This window comes from Bombus vancouverensis, chromosome 2 (assembly GCF_051014615.1).
Source record: "Bombus vancouverensis nearcticus chromosome 2, iyBomVanc1_principal, whole genome shotgun sequence".
Classification (NCBI taxonomy): domain Eukaryota; kingdom Metazoa; phylum Arthropoda; class Insecta; order Hymenoptera; family Apidae; genus Bombus; species Bombus vancouverensis.
The window spans coordinates 1,245,476-1,260,175 of record NC_134912.1 but is presented as its reverse complement, the minus strand read 5'-3'; the positions used below and the strand labels follow the sequence as shown (position 1 = coordinate 1,260,175).

The 14,700-nt window shown below is 35.3% G+C and overlaps 1 protein-coding gene across 1 annotated transcript in view; it reads right to left on the bottom strand.

Moving 5' to 3' along the window:
- LOC117163978 (lachesin-like) overlaps positions 1-14,700 on the bottom strand; it is a 67,239-nt gene that overhangs the window by 41,357 nt on the left and 11,182 nt on the right. Inside the window, exon 2 of the mRNA XM_076627416.1 lies at positions 1,347-1,453. Within this exon, the coding sequence (XP_076483531.1) occupies positions 1,347-1,453 (107 nt within the window). The remainder of the gene's footprint in view (positions 1-1,346; positions 1,454-14,700) is intronic.

Genomic DNA, 14,700 nt, shown 5'->3' with positions numbered 1-14,700 from the left:
TCTATCTCCTTGGTCAAATTTTGAAACGATATTTGCATTTTCCTTAGAATATTCCAAATCTTGGGAAGTCGCAGAGGCGTATTGTGGGGATCTTGAGAACGCTTGTATTAATGGAAAATGTGTTATGGGGTGTACTGGGGCAATGCCGTAATGGTGTTCGAAACTGTTTCCGGAGAATGACTCTCTCTTTACTAGAAAGATGTAGTTGAAATTTGTTTTCGTCGTATCTATGTATAAGAACCAGAAATTCTCACGGCCAGTTAGGAAACCGAGCCAATCTGTTCATCGTTTAAAAATATTGAATTTGAGTCAAAGTTATACATAATTGTTATAATTAAGTTATAATTTCATACACATTGAGATTTTGTCATTTGCTTTTTTTGATAATGTCTCTTCTATAATATTAGTTTTATTTCTGGCACTTCAAATATAAATCTGCAACTTGAACAATTCTATTAGAATTTTTAGAATATGATGCAGTTAGTTTAATTGGTTGGTTTAAGATATGATCGGATAGAGGGTGTTGTATTACGAAACATTCTAGCAGAAATTGTGTATGCACGGTTCAGTCGCATTGTTGAACTTACCGTGACTCGGCATTAAGTTGTAAATAAAAAATTAGCTGCAGCAAATTTGCTTGTTACCACTTTACTATCGCATAATGTCATTAGACTATCGCAACTAGATTATTTATTTCTTTATAACTGTGCCAAAGTGTTCTTAATGGGAGGGAGCAGGCTTGCTGTTATACAACACCTCTTGCTCACCTTCTGTGAACAGCTACCCTTTGAATTTTTGACGTCGTCTTTTTGCTATTATCCATCTTCTCATTTGTCTAATTCGTTGAAGTTGATTTTTAAGCACAAAATGCGCTAAGAACATTCTCAAGTACATGTTATACCGACTAGTCACATATTTAATAAGTTATTTATTTCGGATGTGTACTATTGACTACATTTTCATTATCTTCGCCGAGATACAGGATAGAAGACATTTCTACATATTTTATTATTTTCTATGATTGTATGAAAAAATTCCTTAAAACAAAGTTATAAAATGTTTTCGTTTGGAAAAATTTGGAAAGAAAATTGTATAAAACGAGTTCACTTTCAATTCACTGCAAAAAGCTACTACGATTCTTTGTCTGTCAATGAGACATAGAAAGATTTGAATAAAATGCAATACCATAATTGCGACTCGTAATGAATCTTTAGTAAATTCTTGGCTTTTTACAATGGATGAAACAATAGCGTCGACGAGGGAAAAAAAGTTAAACGAATAAAAAATCTGGCCGGTGTACGCGTGTCCCACCTTCATCGAATGAATTTTCATTAGGGGTAACTTACCCTGTAGCCCCCTAAATGATTGACCAGACACGTAAAAGTTGCGTCCCTTCCCAGCGATACCGTTACATTTTGGATAGTATCAGCGAATTCGGGTGGAAAAGCACCGCCTGAAACAGGTACGATGCACGTGAAAAACTTTTTAGATTTGCATATCTTGCTCCCTGCAATTTAAAGACATGACGTTCATTTACTAAGTTAGATACACTTGGTAAAGAATTGTAGAGCAGTTATAGAGTAGAGAGCAAGAAATGAGATAAGTTTTGTCTAGTAAACGGAAGATTTCATAGTCGCGGAGGATTGGAAAATTCCGTGGTTCTAATTAATTAGCAGATGTAGGAGAGTTTGTGCTTTTACTTTGACACTCCTGCTCCTATGAGAAAACATATCTTCCTTTCTAAAAATTAAAATATTTCCAATCGCGAAAAGGAAAACATATCGATTTTAGTAGTTCGAATACTTTAATTCAAAATATTGCATTTTAAAACAAGCTACATTTGTGACGTTTGTCATTTCGAAACGATGTTTATTATACAACAATCTATAGGAACGTTAAACGACTGATATTTGAATCTGATCTCATAAAACAGCGTATGAAATTAAAAACATAGAATCGATTTCTATTTCCAGGCTTAATAAAATACCTGAAGATGAGAATAGGACGGTTTTCACCATGACCTTCTTTCTAATTTTGGTAATAGGTGGAACAGACACGATAGAACGGTGCGCGATTTCGGAAACGGAATAACATTCAAATTTGCTTAGTGCACTTCATATGTAATAACGTTGTTACATTATTTTGGTACTTAACGAGCCACCGTTATTTACGATTTATTATTTGATAGATTGATGCGCACAAGTGATACGCTTTTCGAATATTTTACTCGTAGAAATGATGTTGCTATCTTTCCCCTCTTTCCTCTATTTTCATCTATTTCCCTGCATTGTGTACGTATATACGCATGCGGGCTTCTATTATCATATCTTTTCTAAAATTCACCGAATTAAGTATACAAGTTCTTTTTAACATGTGTAATAACTATAAAAATCAAAATTACAAAACAAAAATGAATTTTGTAACGGATAAGCATTCGAAATGGTCGTTGTAAAGAGAGCTGTTGGATTAGATTAAGTTCTGACATGACACGTTACATGATATTTTTGAGAAGGTTATTATATTTTATTTATAACTCACAGCCAAATGTTTCATGGTTGCTCAGATGATGATTTTTAGACTTTTGCTTCTGGACGCTCGGTAGTGGCGACGAGTCTTAAGCACATTTATGTAATACTTTTATAGATTATTCGAGTTAATTTATTGTCAACATATACATACGTGCAAATTGTCCAATAAAAATAAACGGTCACTAGATCAACCATGAATCCGTGTTGTATTCTCGTGTATTTCGGTGAAATTTCCGTATAGTCTTCACAACACTTATCAATGGAAATATTTATATTATAAGAATAGATTATATTTAATATCGTTGTGTATGTTTATCCGTAAGAAGGAAAACTATTCATCCCTCGTTGGGCACTAAAAGACGCAGATTTTGCAATCGCAGAGCAGATGCTTTAGTAGTTAATGCGGTCATACATCGAACTTCATGTTTAATTTTAGTGACGCAGCGCGTTACAGGATAATTTGATACAAAATAAACGAGCCATGGTTGTACGACGCCTATAATATTAAATGCCTTACATTTCGTACGATATTAAAGGGTACTCGGTTAATCCTAACTAGCCCTTCCTACGAGTTCTTCATTGATGAATTTCGAAGTTATGCGCATTTTATCTCATGTCCTTCGCGCGCGTTGCTTCACGGAAAACAGTATGAAAATTATGGAATTTATTTCGAAAAAAATTCGACGAACTTTTATAAAGTAACGCTATATTATAGGATGTACTAATTAGTGTTAATATATTTGAAATCTTCGTATTCTACGTACTATGTTCAATTTTTTGAACCTGTATATTAAGATGATACGGATTGTTCACACGATAGAACTGTAACCACAACTGTGTTCTTAACATCGCAGGGTTCAGCATAGATATTAGCAACATTTAATAACTTAAATGTAAACACAGATCCAGATAATGATAGTATCAACCCTTGCTTTGTGTAATCATGTATATTTATAACGTCCAGAATTCTTCGGGCAATCTTTAATAAATTGGTATAGATTTCTTCCTTCACAAGATGAAGTAATAGCTATTTTAAAAAACATTTTTTGGAAAAAAGTCATTGAGTAAAAATTAATTTTTATTTAACTGAAAGTGTTATAAATAAATCTCAAAGAAATTTCTCAGAAAATTGAACGATTAAATGATATTAATATCTAACTGTTCTGATTACGAATAATCATTTATAATGATTAATCTTTTATGGCTACCGCTAACCATTATCGATGTCGGAAATTTAATATTGATTACCAATGACCATCATGACTCGAATTTTATTTTGGTTACCGATAACCATTATCGATCATGAAAAAATTCTTTTGTTACTTTTCTTTTCACAAAACTTTTTTTGATTATATTAAACTATCGTTAATTCTTATTAACATGAAAAAAAAATTATAAAATTTATTTATTAAGCGAGAAAGATATGAAAATTTATGAAACAAAGAATAAAATAAAAGATATTATAGTACAATATTTTTATTAACACATATTAGGCAGTTAACGCTCCTGGGAAGCGGCGGGGTAGTGTCGGACTTTACCGATTAAAACCCCACGGTGGTCCGCCTGACGCTCAACAGGGATGCCCCGGGACCTTTTTCGAATTACTGCCAAAGCACTCCTGCGTCTTCTCCCACTTTGGGGGAAGTTAGTTCGGGCATTGGAAGGGACCTTCCCTCTCAACGCTATTCTCTGGACCGTCATACAATTCTGAGTAGATCCCAGAAACTCCTCGGCGTGTCGACCCCTATGACCACCTAGGGCGGCGTAGGGCCGCCCTTCAGCGCGGAACCCTACTAGGGTGGGATGTTCTCCCGCTCTGCCCACTCCTTTAAGAGCATTACTCCTTCGCAATAGGAGCGGATTACAAGGAACTCCTGTTGTCCCCTCAGCATCGCTGTCACAACTGACGAGGGGATTAAGCAATTAACTGTGTTCGACGTATATACACGTCAATCCGAAATTTTATTTCGGCGCGAGTGATGTGTACATTCGTCGTGCAAAATAAAAGATTACCATTTACTATAAAAACTGAAAATTTTAGTAAAAAGTAAAATAATATAAATGATGTTTTGTGGTATATCCGCTTTATACTTCCAGTAGAACTATTATGTAGTTTATAAAGAAGGAAGTATAAAAAACAGAAGTGTTACGTCGTGTGAGATGATCCGTACGACGTCCTTCATTGTCTGACCGTGATAGCAACAGTCAGTTCAATAATTATCGAGAATGCACCTAATAGCTTTATTCATAATCAACTCACCAACTGGCAGCTCTTTAGAGAAGTCTTTAATCACTCAACTTCAGCCTTAACTTCACTAAAAACTAATGAAGATATCGAAGCAGACACGGAATACTTAAACATGAGCATAACAAACGCTATCCGCTCCTCCATTCCTACTAAGGCTTCTATCAGCAAACGTGAATATCCCCATTACATATTAAAAAAATAGCAGAAAAACATAGACTAAGAAGAGTATCGCAGACCAAGAGAACATGGATAACAAACGCAAACTAAACAACGCAAGTAGAAAGCTAACCAAAATCATCAAAAATTACAAAAATGACTGTTTTCATAAATATCTCGCCAATTTGTCCCCCACAGCTGACTCCAACTACTCACTATGGAAGGCCTCCAGGAAACTCACGCGCCCCCCGCAAGTAATCCCTCCAATCTGCCGTCCGCAAGGTGGATGGGGGCGTAGCCCTATAGAAAAAGCCAACCTGTTTTCTAAATACTTGTCTAAAGTATTTAAACCCCACTTCTCCAAAGCTGCCGCGGACATTACTGAATACCTGCACTCTCCCTTCCAAATGCCTCCTCTTATCGAACCCTTCACTTCTGCAGAGATTATAGAATCAATCAGTCGCCTAAATCCAAAGAAAGCAGCAGGGCACGACTTAATACGCAATAAACCAATCAAGCAACTTCCCATAAAAGGGATTGCACTTATCACGTTGATTTTTAACGCTATTCTTCGCCTTGAATACTTTCCTAAGGTCTGGAAAATCTCACTGATTACCCTCATACCTAAACCCGGAAAACCGATATATGAAACTAGCTCCTATCGCCCAATCAGTCTTTTACCTACCCTATCTAAACTATTCGAAAGGATGCCAACGAATCGACTCCTTCCACTCCTAGAGGATTTGAAAACACTCCCAGACCACCAATTCGGCCTTAGGAAACAACATTCAATAGTAGAGCAAATCCATCGCATAACCCACATGATCAGCCAAACCCTTGAAAAGAAAGAATATTGCTCAGCAGTATTTCTAGACATTCAACAGGCATTCGACAAAATATGGCATGAAGGGCTACTATACAAACTTAAAAAGATCCTACCTCACCCCTACTACTTCATCCTAAAATCCTACTTAACCAATAGACAATTCATTGTTAAATGCCTAGACGCCACTTCCGCAACATTCCCAATAGAATCCGGCATACCCCATGGTAGTGTCCTCGGACCCCTACTGTACTCCATCTACACTGCCGACTTACCTATATCAAACGAGATAACAATAGCAACATTTGCTGACGACACAGCGCTATTAGCTACTCACGCAGACCCGGTAATTGCCTCATCCACTCTCCAGCGATGTCTCGACTCCATGGAAAAGTGGTTTCATGAATGGGGCTTCAAAATCAACGAAAAAAATCCACACATGTAACCTTCACGCTCCGAAAACAAACCTGCCCCCAGGTCACCATTAACAACACAATAATTCCTAGCAAGGACTCAGTCAAATACCTGGGCATGACCCTGGACAGGAGGCTAACTTGGAAGAATCACATCACAGACAAAAAAAGCAACTCAAGGACAAACTCAAGAAATTCTATTGGCTGACTGGTCGACGCTCCAACCTAAGCACACAGAACAAAATTAGCCTCTACAAGACCGTAATAAAACCTGTCTGGACCTACGGAATCCAACTATGGGGAACAGCAAGTAACTCCAACATTGAAATACTTCAACACTTCCAATCGAAAACGCTAAGATCCCTAATTGATGCACCTTGGTATGTAACCAATGAAACAATACACCGCGAGCTCGAGATACCCACAGTCAAAGAGGAAATAGCAAAATACAGCGACAGATATAGCAAAAGAGTCAACAAACACTGTAACCCCCTAATCACTGGACCACGTGATACGACGGACCAGATTCGCAGGCTGAGGAGGCACTACCCGCTAGACCTAAACGCCAGATTCAATTAGTTATCTAAATTAAGTAAGATTTACTTATTTATAATACTTACTTAAAAATTATACTTATCTATAATAAGTATTAACTTATTATAAATAATCAGCCATGTCACTGCGCCACGCCAGAAAAATTACTGAAAATTCTCAACGCGAGAATTGATTGTAATTTTAATAAATAAATAAAAAATAAAAATGTATAAAAATACTCGTAACTTCGTCAATTTTGCTCCAATCAACTTGAAATTTTGACACAATATTCTTAAGATGTTATGCATGCAATTAAAGAATGCAAAAAAAAATTCTAAAACCTTACCCCTCCCCCCCCTTAATAAGCCTAAGGAACCACCACAAACAGAATCTTTTTAACGGTATCTTTAATCCTGCAATTATTTTTGGTTTATGGCTGGTCCTTAGAACAATCCTTAGGTTTATTATACGCTCTTAAAAATCACGGAGGAAGCAGGTAGTTATCTAACAGGAAAAGCGGGTATTTACCTAACGGGAAAAGCTGGTTTTTCCCATGAACAAGGTCACCCACGAGCCACATTGGTAGGAAGTTTCCTCTTCCTATCTTCATTCATTAACGTTGGCTATAACCAATGGGCATCGCGAATCGTTACTCTCATTTTCCTAATGGAAGGTGTGAACAACGAATTCGCATGCTTAGTTCAAAAGGCACACCCACACCGAGCTGTCCTCCGTGATAACACGGGAACGAACTACACTTAATCTCTAGACTTGTTCTCAGGACTTGAGCTACACTACAGAACAGTCACCGCATCTCTAGACTTGTTCTACAAACAGTTCGAGTAACAGTAACAATCGAAGCTCAGAAGTAACAATCAGTCATCACAGTCGCCAAAATCGAAGACATTCAATCGACAGAAGTCACATCAGCATAGTTGCCAACACGAAACGAATCTCAGGTTGTACTCACTCGTAGTTTGGCAGTCAACATACGCATAATTATATAAAATATTGAAGTTATTGGATTGTTGAAAATATATATTATAACCTGTTAATATCAGCGTTATACTCATTCAACCTTATTGACTTAATCGAGATAAGGGATCGATCGATTCGTGGCGTCGATTATTCAAATCGTAACAGGAATTTACGACACCCGTTGGCGCACTTCTTCGAGATCGCGTCTCCCCGCGAACGGTCGAAACAAGAAGTTTGATTATTTGATTATGCTCTTTGGTATATGTATATCTATGGTAATATCATTATGCCCCGTATAATGTATTGCTTTTTATAAATTCGGTTAATTATTTTCCTCAATGCATCGGCTATTCCCCGAATTGCTTTGTGTACTTTACTTTATTATTGTTTGACAATTTTTAAGTTTTTAATAACAATACCTTTTTTCAACAATCAATTGTTAGCTTTTTATCGAATAAAAATGTGATCCTCCCTTGTTTTGCTTTAATTTTTTCGTAAAATTTATAACAGGAGTATTTACTCTGCTCTCGACGTGTACTCGTCATTGTTTGATTTTATCTGCACTCCCCGTAAGGGATTTTCGAAACTAAACTCCGCAGTTAAAGGTTAATATTGCCTGTTCTTGCTGTTTGCGGGTGATTTAAAGCTGTTTCGTGCCATTGATAATTATCGCAGTCAGCTACTTATGTAATCGAACCTTACCAGCCTAGAATTATAGTTGATTCGAAATAAATTAACTCTTAATCTATTTAAGAAACAGTATTATTCATTACACACATAGAAAAAGCACTACATACATTTTTTTATTGCATAATTAATTTTCTGTTGTCTGTTGTAAATAATATTTATGATATTGACGTTACCTTTTCGTCAAACCTCTCTTTTGCTAGATACCTCTTCAATAAAACCAGCAGTGTATTTAAAACTTCCGGTTTCCCTAACATACGTAGTCATTAGATTATTTAAGAACGTTAACATGTACATTAAGAATTCTGTCTTATTATCCGTGTATTCCTCCTCACTTGCAATACTGATCAGCAGACTCGCCTTTCTATCAGTATTACCTTTGTAATATGTTTGAAAATACACATCGATTTTTCCGTCTAGTCATCTGCGGTTAACGTGTTATCACGTTTTCTCGGACATGCAAAATCAGTTAAATTTATGTTTATTTATGTTTGATTATGTTTAACTTAATAATATCACATAAAGTACGACAAAGTACCACAAGTAAAGTACCACAAACAACTCGTAACCGAATTTGTATGCTAAAGAGTTATATACACGCGAATAATAATAATGATGATACATGTATATTATTTATCATGCAAGCTCAACGTTGATATGAGAATACAATTTCTGAAGCATCCCGATATTTACGATATTTTAGTTGTTATGCGTTTCAATCACAATAAAGTGTTGATGCATACTTCTTCATTGAAAATGTACAAGCAGTTTTCCAGTATCGATTATACAATTTGCTTACGCGAGATTCGTAAAGCTATTAGGTTGGCAAATAGAATATTTCATCTACGCATAACGAAACATTTTTGCGTTTCGCGTGATGTGTATTGGTAAATTCGGTTTGTAACTACGTATCTTTTAAAAAATTTTCTTTGAGCAAAGTTTTCAACTGCATAAATTTTTAAGCACATACAACAAAGTATCGATATCAATGTAATATATTTTACAATAATATAAACATTTAATTCATTTGCGAGTTACAACAATACAGATAACAACATTTACGATATATATTATAATACAGTAATTTTACTTTTTTGTCTAATTACAAGTGAACAAACTTATTTATATGGAATTAATTTATAGCTAACAAATATGTAATTTCATAAATACATACATGCTTCGTAAAAATTAACGTACCACCATTTATTTAAATTTTTCATTTATTGTTAGATAAATTGATTGTATTAGTTGTATTAATCGGTATGTCATTTTCAGCGAATAGAAACGATGTAAAATTTTGCAATTTTATTAATTTATTCTTTCGGAAATAACTTGTTTTCCAGGTGAGAAACTTTAAAGTCCTTCTACATACATACATGTAACTAACAAGTTTGCTAGAGACGCTTCATGGTTTTGTAAGTTTCAAGAGCGTTGAATTCCGAACAAAGAATCGTACTTTTTGCTAGTCTGTTAGATGCAATTTGGTTGTAGCTTGTAATTATTGTAACTGCTCGTTGTTACATCTGACATGCTAATCTAGAATCTAAAGTACGTTTTGCTTTGTCGTCATCCATTTTTCCGTTTCACTGGTCAATAATATATTATCGTGGGCGAAAGGCCTAAGAGATATCGAGCGAACTACAAACAATGTCGCGAGAAAGCCGAAGTGCCGACAGGCCCAATAATGTACCGCCGGTCCTTCAATCGAATAGTTTCGCAGAAAAAGCCTGCGTGACCCTGACCACTAGCGGTTGCGGAATACGTGCGTGGTGGGGCTAAGACAAAAGACAAAGGGATGCTAAGGGACAAAGACGAATCAACAGTTAGTGTTAGTTGAGAAGCCACAGAGTGTTAGTTGAGAAGTCAGAGAGTCCGAATTGAGTTGTCGAGATAGTGTTGCTAGCGTTTTCCAGAGAGTGTGGTCTGCGTGAGAAAAAACGTTGGAACCGTAGTGACGAGAGTTGCAAATCAACTATTTAGTTGTCTTAATTATGGTACGTCATTGTGACTAGTTCATGTTAAACAACCATCGTTTCCTGTTTAACCAACATCTGTTTAATCCATTTATTGTAAATAAACTAATTGTAGTAAGATCCTACAATAATACTAATTTTTTTTAGCAGTATCCAAAAAATAAATCAAAATATTTTATCCGAATCGTTCAACGGGACAACAAGAAATATTCGACAAAAAATCACAAGAATATGATTCCTTGCCCAATTACTTTTTATTAAACATCATTTTTCTTTTTGTGATAAATAAGCTCAGAGAAGTTTCCATGACAATTATCGTCGCTGTCTTACAAAATTTTTGCTCAAAAGCTGCTGTTGACAAGCAGAGTGCAAGACTAATTAGAAGCTGCCGGTTGCAGAGGGTATCACAAGGGCATGAAATTACAATAATTAGCTCGACGCTATCCAAGCTCGAGACTTTTAAATCCCTTTTCTGCGTCATGTCGAAAGTACACAGGGAGGAAGAAAACAAATGTTAAGCGACAACAACTAATAGAAAAGAACAAGAAGGGCATGGATAAGGAAAGGGAAGGAGAGAATGGAAAGTTTAAGTAAAAGAGCCGAACTGAGAAGTCGCGAGATAATGAAATAAGAGGCACGACACATTTTCTTTCGACGGGGCAAGGTAGCGCTCATCAGGTAAATTGCAGGACAAAAGGGGCGGAAAGATTCCGGAGCAAAGATAAGCCCAGAATCAAGCCGTGAGATCTTGAAGAGAACAAGCTTGACCTATTTATCTTATAACAGCGATAATAAGATAAAAAAGTATTATAAGTAGAAATGACAATCGCCGTGGGACAAGCAGTCTGCCGAGTGGCAGTGAGCAAAGTAAATTGATGGTGGCTGTATTACGTGGAAATAAAAGCGAGGAATAAACACTCCCTCAGCACCGAACCGGGAAGGAATAAGATTTTTGTATTGAGTCTGAAACTGGAAGCTTTTGTATTATTTTAATTTGAGATTGGCATAAATTCTTGAATGGCCCTCGATGTGCTTACATTCTTTGTTCTGACCCGGTTTTGAGAAGTTGCAGGAAAATGGACTGGCTTCTTGCATTTATTCGAGAATAGGAGTACTAGCTATTTTCATGAGTCATTCGTAAAGAGTGCTCTTTCCATTCGAACAGAGGAAAAGAAATAATGTGTATAAAATAACACAATTTTTCAAGGAGCGACGTGCATATATGTATCGCTATTATATATATCTTTTAGTTTATTTTGAAAAAGAAATTGGATTGAAGTAGCTAGGATTCATATGTACTCTTTAGCGTGTAGGTACTTTCATACAATGCGTGTAAATAATTACAATTTTGCATCAAAAACATTTATACATATTTAGATAATTGCACAAACAGAATGACCGAATTCTCACTGATGACAAAATGCGTCATTTTGACGAATTTGACAGCTTTAACAATGTAGTTTGAAAGCACTCTATTTCCTTAATTTAAAAGAACATGAATATAGAAAGTTGAATCTGATATTACATAGTACTCTTATTTTCGAAATGTCTTAATAGTACCTTGTTATAAAAATTTGCTGTTTTAAAATAAGAACGTTTGATCCTTGAAATGGTAAAGATAAATTTCGAGAAACTTGATTTTTGTTCCTAATCGAATAAGACATACACCAAATTTTTTTGCGCGGGATGGTACTCTTTCTACTTTGATATTATAATATCGTTACTAATTCTAAACGTAACCTTAACTGATCCATCCCAAATAGCAAACGACTTGGTATTTCACCAATCGAACGACAGACAGAATTGTTTGGTCCAAACTTTACCTTATTTAAAATTTTAAATCACTTCTGAATATTTGGATAATTTTACCAATATGAGTGCGATAACGCGGTTAAAACGTCAACATGTATGTTGCGTTGGTATGAGGTGTTACGATTGCGATCAAAACATGTTCCTAACTAATTACTATTTAAGAAAAATTTTGAATATGTCCGAAGAGGAACGGGTCCCGCAATCACTTATTATATGATGGGGTATATTTATAATAATATAATTACGAAAATAGGCCCTTAAGTGTTTGATTGTTTCGATTGCCGTTGTAGATTTATAAGGGTGAAAATTATGTGAAACCGTCAATCATTGACAATATGTATTTCATGACATTTTGACACACTCAAAAACCGACAAATTCTGGAAATATATTCAATTACTCTGTTAATTCCTAAACCACTGTGGCATGTCCTAATTTATTGTACGTCATTCTTCATTGATAGTAAATTATAAAATAAAAGCCTACCGTTGCATCGGAAAATTTTTTATATACCAATACGTCGTACCTATACATCGTACATATATGTCGTATATACCAATTCGTAATATTTTTGGTTTATACTAATTGTCCTCTTATTTACTCATTCTGGTTCGTGTCACGTAACATTCGTGATGAGGAAATAGAAGAAAAAGGAAAGAACTGAGCAACAGCTCAACTTGACTGTCCTTTTATATTTTTATATGGTTTATTCCAAAGGTGGTTAAGTACAATATTACAATGTTATGAAGTAGCGAAGTTACAAGTATTAAAGTGGTTGTTCAAACCGCAGCCAAGACCATGCCCAAGACTGGTCCCGTGGTCGAATACTCGCAGTTTTATATGTTTGAGTTTGTAGCAGTTGAGGGGCAAGGAGAGGATCCTGAGTGCCCTACGTGATGGGGGGAAGTTTGGTGCTGGGCTGTGTGTAAAGGTAAGGTCAAAGTCTAAAAGTTTATTATCAAGAAGTGTGGAATGACGATGACAGTTAGGCCTTGACCTAACCTTTGCACATGGTCCAACACTAAATTTTCCCCATTACGTAGGGCAGTCAGGATCCTCTCCTTGCCCCTCAACTCCTACAAACTCAACATATAAAAATTATTTTAACTTCGCTACTTCATTGTAATATTGTATTTAATCACTTTTGTGAATAAAAACCTACAAAAATATAAAAGGACAGTCAAGTTAAGCTGTTGCTCAGTTACTTCTTTTTTTATCACGAATTTACGTGACAACGCCGACGTGCATTACTGGTGGGTCACACGTGTCTGTTCCGTGAGGCGGAGCGCATCACGGTGGGTCGCACTTGTATTTCACAAAATAGATAGTACAAAATAGGTTCATGTTATTTCATCTCAACATTATAAACAGATATTCAATAATAAGAACATAACAATTGAATATTATAAACTTAACATAATTATTTACTTTTTATGCAATTTTTTAAAAAATGTTAGAGTGCCGGCTGGTCCTTACAACGATTACAATATGCCGATACTTTTTTGGCATTATTCGTGGCATACTCTCTACCTTTTATTCTAGAAATACGTTTATAACGTTGTTTACACCACCGTCTCGTTTTTCGCGCGGGCCCTTGGTACGACTGCAGAAAATGTGAATGATTTTTAGGCTGTACTTCATTTTCACTTGGTATTTCGTCTCTGTGGCGATTCACTGTACTTAAAAGGCGATCAAACTTTTTTTCGCGAAATTTTAAAATTTTAATACTTTTAATATCCCATTTTCTATATATTAGGTTGTTCGAAAAGCTTCTTTTGTTTTATAAGGAAGTAATAGACGCACAATGTTTTTTGTTTTATATTAGTTTATTGAATTATGCACGAACATAATAATAGTAATAGAACGAAATGGAACATGCCTAATTCAATAAAATAATATAAAACAGAAATTGTTGTTCATCCATTATTACCTTATGAAACGATAGAAATTTTTCGGACAACCTAATACATACCATGCATTTACGAGGCAAATCCCGCATATTAATTCTATTACAATTTTTTTAACCATTTTACGGTTCTACGCAAACAACTATAATAGGATGACATCTCATCGGATAGACCAGCCCCCTTTTTAGCATCATTATAAAAAACAAAATGTCTGGCTTTAATTTACTACTTTTCCCCTGAATAAAAATACACCTGTGATTTTTGGAAGTAGCTAGCATATATACTGGCCTTTTGTGTTTAGAATTTTTTTGATTGAATAAATTTCGTTGTTATTGGTTCTGGGTTCAAGTTCTATTAAGAATAATGGTAATGGTTGCTTCGTATCGTATCTTGTCATATTGTTCTTGTTTGATGGCCAATTTTTGTTAGTTCGTCACTTAATGTTTCTGTGTTAATTTTTGGATGTAATCCTCTTATAATTATTTTGTATATGCATTTGTGGTATATAGCATTTTTTCCTTTAATTCTTTGATCACTTTCCTATAATTTTCTGGGGTGTTTGTTTGAAGTTTTACCTGTTCTAATTTTGTTTGTTTTATTGTGTAATTATCCTTCCCAACTATATTGTTTAGTGGATCAATAA